This window comes from Galeopterus variegatus, unplaced genomic scaffold (assembly GCF_000696425.1).
Source record: "Galeopterus variegatus unplaced genomic scaffold, G_variegatus-3.0.2 Scaffold821, whole genome shotgun sequence".
Taxonomy (NCBI): domain Eukaryota; kingdom Metazoa; phylum Chordata; class Mammalia; order Dermoptera; family Cynocephalidae; genus Galeopterus; species Galeopterus variegatus.
In genome coordinates this window covers 143357-152467 of record NW_007726932.1, presented here as the reverse complement: position 1 = coordinate 152467, position 9111 = coordinate 143357, and the positions used below count along the sequence as shown (strand labels likewise).

General features: G+C 37.7%; 1 protein-coding gene across 1 annotated transcript in view; it reads left to right on the top strand.

Annotated features, from left to right (window-relative positions):
* GRM7 (glutamate receptor, metabotropic 7) overlaps positions 1-9111 on the top strand; it is a 387698-nt gene that overhangs the window by 244709 nt on the left and 133878 nt on the right. Inside the window, exon 7 of the mRNA XM_008572684.1 lies at positions 7587-8522. Within this exon, the coding sequence (XP_008570906.1) occupies positions 7587-8522 (936 nt within the window). The remainder of the gene's footprint in view (positions 1-7586; positions 8523-9111) is intronic.

Genomic DNA, 9111 nt, shown 5'->3' with positions numbered 1-9111 from the left:
TTTTCAGAGTTTGGAAGTAGTTCACATTCGAATATTGATGGGAGATTTGCTACCTGATATGCTGTGTATTCTGTAGTAACATAACACTAAAATTACAATGAGCAATAAATTTTGGGGTTTTTTTCCCCCTTATCTCTTAAAATTATTCACTTAAAAAGAAGGATTAGATTTTCCAGGATCTCTCTCATGTATTTTTTGGTTCACTTATACTAAAAATTCAAGTAGGAGGCTGGTGTGGCACTGGGGCCCGGTCTAAGGCCCCAGGGGGAAGGGAAGCACATACAGCCCAGCAGCTGCCGAGGTGAGCTAAGACCTTCATGGCATCAGGGGCTCAGTCTATGGCCATGGAAAGCTGGAGTAGGAGCCAAGATGGTATAATATAGACACTGCCACACCTTCTGTCACCACAAGGACAGTTCACCACCACAGTAGCAGACAGGGCCATGCTACAGGCAACCTGCCACTCACTTGACTACATGGGTATAAGAAGAGTCACCAGTAGAGTCTGCAAATAGAGGAGGAAATCTTTATCCTCATAGCTAAACCCAGAGTAATAGAAGAAGCAAGTCCTCTACCAGATGACCAAACATCAACAAAAAAACACTAGAACTACAAACAAACAAGAAGATATTACACCACCAAAGGAATATAGTGATGTTCAAATTCCAGACCACATAGAACAGGGAATCCTTGAAATGTCTGAAAAGGAATTCCAAGCAGTGATCTTAAGAAAATTCAAAGAGATGAAAGAAGACTCAATGAGAGAACACAATGAAACAAGAAAAAATATCCAGAATATGAAACAGGAAATTATAGAGAAATTAATACCTTAAAAAAGAGTATATCAGAACTCCTAGAAATGAAAGATTCACTCAATGAAATAAAAAAACACAACAGAGAGCTTGAGCAGCAGACTTAAACAAGAAGAAGAAAGAATTTCAGATTTCAAAGATGGTCTTTTTGAAATAACCCAGGCAGATGAAAAAAAAAAAAAAAAAAGGAATAAAGAATTTAAAATAATGAGGAAAATCAAAGAGAGATAGCAGACAACCTCAAGTGCTCTAACGCCCAAATTGTGTGTATTCCAGAAGGGGAAGAGAAAGGAAAAGGTATTGAAAACCTATTCAAGGAAATAATAACAGAAAACTTCCCAGGTGTAGGGAGAGATGCAGACCTTCTGATCTAGGAAGCTCAAAGGTCCACAAACAGATTCAATCCAAAAAGATCCTCTCCAAGACACATTATAGTCAAATTTGCAAAGCTCAAACACAAAGAGAGATTCTAAAAGTAGCAAGAGTAAAGTGTCAAGTCACCTATAAAGGAACCCCCATCAGACTAACAGTAGACTTCTCAACTGAAACCCTAAAGGCCATGAGAAAGTGGAAAGATATATTCAAAATGCTAAAAGAAAAAAAATGCCAGCCAAGAATTCTATATCAAGCAAGGCTCTCCTTCAGAGATGAGGGAGAAATAGTATATTTCCCAGAAAAACAAAAATTGTGGGAGTTCACCGCTACATGACCAGTCCTACAAGAAATTCTCAAGGGAGTCCATCTGGAATCTGAATAATGGTGACCACTATCATGAATACACAAGAAAGAGCAAAATCTGATGTTAAAACAAAAATGTCAGTGAGAAAGAGAAAGAAGCTAAATCATACTATCTCAAATTTCCAACTAACATTGAAGAAGAGAAATAAAAGGGGGTGTGATGATCAAATGATATTTAAAACATCTAAACAAACAGCAATTAAATGACAGGAATTAAACAATATCCGCCAATAACTAGCCTAAATGTGAATGGATTAAACTCCCCATTCAAAAGACACAGATTGACTGATGGATTAAAAATCTAGACCCAATTATATACTGTCTTCAAGAGACCCATCTCACTTGTAGAGACACACACATACTAAAAGTGAAGAGATGAAAAATGATATACCATGCAAAAGAAATCAAAAACAAGCAGGAGTAGCTATTCTTATATTGGATAAAGCAGACTTTAAACCAAAAAACATAAAAAGATTAAGAAGGCTACTATGTAATGATAAAAGCATCTATCTAGCTAGAAGACATAGTGATCATAAATATGTATGCACCCAATACTGGAGCACCCAGATATACAAAGTAAATACTCTTAGACCTAAAGAAAGAAATAGGCCCTAATACATTAATAGTGGGTGACCTGAACACCCTTCTCTCAGTATGGGACAGATCTTCCAGGAAACAAATCTATAAAGAGACATAGGATTTAAATTACACCTTAGGCCAACTGGACCTGGCAGATATATACTGAACATTTCACCCAATAGTTAAAGAATATACTTTCTTCTCATCAGCATATGGAACATTCTCCAGGATAGACCACATATTAGGTCACAAATCTAGTCTCAGCAATTAAAAACAAATTAAAATCATTCCAAGTATCTTTGCAGACCACAATGGACTAAACCTGGAAATTAATAACAAGCAAAACCCTGGAAACTATGCAAATACATGGGAACTAAACAATAGGCTCCTGAATGACCTATGGGTCCAAGAAAAAATTAAACAGGAAATCAAAAAATTTCTTGAAACTAATGAAAATAAAGATACATTATACAAAACCTGTGGGATACTTCAAAAGCAGTACTAAGAGGCAAATTTATTGCAATAAATGCTTAATCAAAGGAAGGGAAAGACTTCAAATAAACGACCTAACACTATGCCTCAAAGAACTTGAAAAACAACAACAATCCAATCCTAAAGGTAGTAGACAGAGAGAATAATTAAGATCAGAGCAGAACTAAATGAAATAGACCTCCCCCCCAAAAAAAATATAGAAAAGATCAACAAAACAAAAAGTTGGTCTTTTGAGAAGATAAATAAAATAGACAAACTATTAGCTAGGTTAACCAAAAATAAGAAGAGAGAAGACCTAAATAACAAAATCAGAAATGAAAAGGGGGACATTACAACCAATACCACAAAAGTATGAAGAATCATTAGAGACTATTATAAACACTTGTATGACAATATGAAAACCTGGAGGATATGGATAAGTTTCTGGACACATACAAACTACCCAGACTGAACCAAGAAGAGATAGAAAAACTGAACAAACAAAAACAAGCAATGAGATTGAAGTGGTAATCAGCAATCTTCCAACAAAGAAAAGCCCAGGTCTATATGGCTATACAGCTGAATTCTACCAAACCTTTAAAGAGGATTTAATACCAACTCCCTTCAAACTATTCCAAAAAATTGAAACAGAAGCCATTCTCCCAAACTCATTCTATGAGGCCAACATAAAACTGATATGAAAATGAGATAAAGACACAACAAAAAAAGAAAATTACATGCCAATATCCTTGATGAACATAGATGCAAAAATCTTAAACAAAATATTAGGGATCAGAATACAGAAATACATCAAAAAAATTATACACCATGATCAAGTGGGATTCATCCTAGGGATGCAAGGATGGTTCAATATACAACAGTCAACAAATGTGATACATCACATCAATAAAATCAAGGACAAAAACCATATGATTATCTCAATAGATGCTGAAAAAGCATTTGACAAAATCCAACATCCTTTCATGATGAAGACTCTCAACAAATTAGGTATAGAAGGAAAGTATCTCAACACAATAAAAACCATCTATGACAAGCCCACCACCAGTATCATTCTGAATAGGGAATAGGAACAAGACAAGGATGCCCACTCTCACCACTTCTATTTAACATAGAACTGGAGGTACTAGTCAGAGCAATCAGGCAAGAGAAAGAAATGAAGGGCATCCAGACTGGAAAAGATGAAGTCAAACTGTCCCTATTTGCAGATGATGTGAAACTGTATATAGAAAAACCTAAAGACTGTCAAAAAACTCCTAGAGCTGGTTGTTAATTTCAGTAATGTTGCAGGATACAAAATAAATGACCAAAAATCGGTTGCATTTATATTCTCCAGTATTGAATGAAAAGAAAGAATAATCAAGAAAGTAAGCCCATTTGCAATACTCACACAAAAAATAAAATACCTAGCAATCAATTTAACCAAGGAGGTGAAAGATCTTTACAATGAGAACTATAAACCATTATTGAAAGAAATTAGACACAAAAAGATGGAATGACAATCCATGCTCTTGGATTGGAAGAACTAACATTGTGAAAATGTTTGTACTACCCAAAGCAATCTACAGATTCAATTCAATCCCCATCAAAATACCAATGGCATTCTTTACAGAAATGGAAAAAACAGTCTCGACATTCATATGGAACAGAAAAAGACCCTAAATAGCAAAAGCAATCCTGAGCAAAAAATAATAAAATAAAACCAGAGGCATAACACTATCTGATTTCAAATTATACTACAAAGCTATAGTAACCAAAACAGCATGGTACTGGCATAAAAATAGGCACTCAGACCACTGGAGAAGAATTGAGAACCCAGAAATCACTTCTCAGGCTTACAGCCATCTGATATTTGACAAAGGCAGCAAAAACATACATTGGGGAAAAGACTGCCTCTTCAATAAGTGGTGCTGGGAAAATTGGATATTCATATGCAGAAGAATGAAACTAAACATGTAGCTCTCATCATATACTAAAATCAACTCAAAATGGATTGAAGACTTAAGTATAAGAAATGAAACTGTAAAATTACTAAGGAAAAATATAGGTGAAACACTTTAGGAACTAGATCCGGGTACCGACTTTGTGAACATGAGCCCAAAAGCACAAGCAACAGAAGGAAAAATAAACAAATGGGACTATATCAAACTCGAAACCTTCTGCACAGCAAAGGAAACAATCAACAGAGTGAAATGACAACCTACAGAGTGGGAAAAAATTTGTGATAGCTTTGCATCTGACAAGGAATTAATACCCAGAATATACAGAGAACTCAAGCAATTATACAGTAAAAAAAAAAAAAAAAAAAACCCAAATAACTCAATTAAAAAATGGGCAAAGGAACTGAACAGACATTTTCCAAGGAAGACATACAAATGGCCAACAGGTACATGAAAAAAATGCTCAGCATCACTAGTCATCAGGGAAATGCAAATTAAAACCACATTGAGATATCACCTCACCTCAGTTATACTGACTATAATCAAAAAGATGAAGAATAACAAATGCAGGCAAGAAAGTGGAGAGAAGGGAACCCTCCTATACTGTTGGTGGGACTGTAAATTAGTACAACCACTACAGAAAACAGTATGGCATTTTCTCAAACAACAACATATGATCCCACAATCCCACTTTTGGGTATATACCCAAAGGAATGGAGATCATCATGTTGAAGGGATACCTGTATTACCATGTTTATCACAGCTCTATTCACAATAGCCAAGATATGGAACCAACTGAAATGTCTATCAATGGACAACTGGATAAGGAAACTGTGGTGTATATACACCATGGAATACTACCCTGCCATAAAAAAGAATGAAATTCTCCCATTTGCAATAATATGGATGAGCTTGGAGAAGCTTATGTTGAGTTAAATAAGCAAAGCACAGAGGGATAAATACCACACGTCCTTACTCATAAATGGGAGCTAAAAGAGAAAGATGGAAGGAAAGAAAGACCACAGTGGTGCGTTGGGCTTGCAGAGGGAGAGAACACACCTAGGGATACAAAGTGGAGTGGGGCAAAGGGGTTGGGGAAGGAGGTCAGCAATAATTGGGTGGAGGACATGGGGTATAATCACCATTTGTGGTAATGGGCATGCTGCCAATATGGATCTGGCCATCACATCTTGGGCATGAGTGGTAACAATTTGCTTTGTACCCCATGAATATTTATAACCAAAACCCAAAAATTTCAATTAACCAGGTACAGGGAAAATCAGCCATATTTTTAAATTAGAATTTATTCTGTAAAATGATCTACTGACTTAGTTGTTTGTTTTTTTTTTTTCCTTTGTGGATACTGAAACTATGCATTTAACGCATATATTGCTTAGGACTCTTGTTTGCCAGTAACAGAAATAAATTTTAAAGTGTTTTAGTATAGTTGAACTTACTGCCTTACATAATGGCATAGTCTACGGAAATTTCTGCTTCAGGCAGAGCTACATCCAGTAACTTCACCAGGAATCTTTTTCTCTCCACACTGTTTTCCTTTGTGGTGGCTTCTTTCTCTGATAAACTCTTTTCTTGTAGCCATGAGCACCAGCAGCCTTATATCCTGGAAACTCCAAGTTCAGCAGAAACAATGATTTTTATCCTGTGTAATCTCAGTAAAAGTTACGAAAATAAATTTTATGACTTGGGAAATAATGATCCCACCCTTGACTCAATCTCTATGGCTAGGAGGTTGGACATATCAAAGGGTAGTGCCTGGACAGTCCCCCTCAGCATCACTGAGGATCTTGTTAGAAATGCATGTTCTCAGGCCCCATCCCAGACCTAACGAATCAGAAAATCTGGGAGTGGGGTTTAGCAAACTGAGCTGTTACCAATACTCCAAGTGATTCTTATGCACACTTAAGTTTGAGAACCACCCTAATATACTAACTGGCCAGGTTATGTGCAACCCTGGAGGTTCAGTGTAAGTTCAACTCCACAGAAAGCATGTAGAAATCCAAGCACCTGATGTCAGGAAAGAGGAAGAGCAGATGCTGTGTGAGCAAAGAGGACAGATGCTCACTACAATGAGATTTCAGCCCAATAGTAAGGCTTTACATTGTTTCTAATGTCCCAATTTCTCAGAATACCACTGGTGATGAGTTCTTCTCCAGAAAACCAATATTCTAATTAAGCAAATGCACTTCCATTCTCCTGTAAGATATAGTGTTTTAGTTTAAATTTCCTCTCCATATAGGTGCATGGCCAATCTTGAAAGGTTCCCAGACCATATTATTTTCTTATCAAATGCTTCCTGAACTTTTAGGATATAGTCTAGTACAATTAAAATCTTTAATAATGAGCCTTATTGTTCCTCTGTGATAAGTAAAAGAATATATTCACTTTGCTTCAAAAATTCTCAATGAAAATGGCAGTGATCCCTACAGAATTTTAGAGACGGTGTCAGTACCACAGTAGCATCCAAAATAATTTAAAAAACAATTTTTATAAAAGCACCTAACAAGGTTCTTTTGTAAAAAAAAATAAATAAATATTATACAGAGTGTACTTTTTCACATTATTAAAGGTTTTTGTTGTTCTTGTTTTAACTTGATTTGGGACATTTGCACTTATTATCCAGGGGGAGGCAGTAGAGCTCACATCAGTGTTTCTTAGTTGATCTGCTCAAAGTCCTCTGGGCACTTGTTAAAAACACAGATCCCAAGGTTTTGTATGTTTCGAAATATTCACATTTGGGAGGTCAGATATGGGAACAGGGAGAGTGTATTTTAAATTTTTGTCTCAGGGAATTCTTATAATCAAGCACGTTTGGAACACACTCTTTAATGGTGAAGAGTGAGGTTGCTGGAGTGAGATGGCGTGGGGTCAATTGCTGCTTGTCACTCTTACCAGCCAGGGGAAAGCTGTGTAACCTCACCAAGCCCCAAATGTCAGCTGCTGCCTGCTGTTCTTTTTCTTTTCTCTTCAGTAATCTGCCTCTTCCACCTTCTTGTTTCTTATGCTGCAGATAGAGGACATGCAGTGGGGTAAAGGAGTCCGGGAGATCCCCCCCTCGGTGTGCACACTACCCTGTAAGCCCGGGCAAAGAAAGAAGACGCAGAAGGGAACCCCTTGTTGCTGGACCTGTGAGCCCTGCGACGGGTACCAGTACCAGTTTGATGAGATGACATGCCAGCATTGCCCCTACGACCAACGACCCAATGAAAACCGAACCGGCTGCCAGGATATCCCCATCATCAAACTTGAGTGGCACTCCCCCTGGGCTGTTATCCCCGTCTTCCTGGCAATGTTGGGGATCATCGCCACCATCTTTGTCATGGTGACTTTCATCCGCTACAATGACACGCCCATCGTCCGGGCATCTGGGCGGGAACTCAGCTACGTTCTGTTGACAGGGATCTTTCTTTGCTATATCATCACTTTCCTGATGATAGCCAAACCTGATGTGGCCGTGTGCTCTTTCCGGAGAGTTTTCTTGGGTTTGGGTATGTGCATTAGTTATGCAGCTCTCTTGACCAAAACCAATAGGATTTATCGCATATTTGAACAGGGCAAGAAATCGGTGACAGCTCCCAGACTCATAAGCCCGACGTCTCAGCTGGCAATCACTTCCAGTTTAATATCAGTTCAGCTTCTAGGTGTTTTCATTTGGTTTGGTGTTGACCCTCCCAACATAATCATAGACTATGATGAACATAAGACAATGAACCCTGAGCAGGCCAGGGGAGTTCTCAAATGTGACATTACAGATCTCCAAATCATTTGCTCCTTGGGATATAGCATTCTTCTTATGGTCACATGTACTGTGTACGCCATCAAGACTCGGGGTGTACCAGAGAATTTTAATGAAGCCAAGCCCATTGGATTCACTATGTACACGACATGTATAGTATGGCTTGCCTTCATTCCAATTTTTTTTGGCACGGCACAATCAGCGGAAAAGGTAAGTGAAAATGCACATCACAACATACATTTCAAAAATATGTTTGTTTTAGTAAGTATTGAAACCAAATTGTTTGTATCAAGTAAGAAGTTTTATAAAGAGAGAATGGTATTTCCAAGAGTAGAGAAACCCTGGACTAAAGGGCATCAATGCTATAGAGTCTAAAACTGGCCGTGAACTGTGCCACATTCATTCTGCTGGAAACCAATTTAGAGGTAAACTTTCTAAGTTAATCATATTTATTATAGAATTACTCAATTTAGCAAGAGATTATCCAGTATGAAGTTATCTAGTCTATCCAAATTAAACTTTCCTATTCATTCATTCCCCTCCCCCTTTGCTTACACACATATTTCTTTGGGATGGCAGAAGAGGACCACAGTACCTTATCTTCCAGGTGGGAGCATGTGATGGTCACTACTGTCACTGATATAGATGTTCTCTCTCTCTTCTTGGTGGCTATGTAGGTTGTCACTGCCTTGGATCTAGTATGTGAGCTATACAACATATTAGAGTTGACCAGTTATATATGCACAAAATGTAGCCAGATGGGCTCATATAGAAGAGTTTGGGTCACCTTTCCACCCTA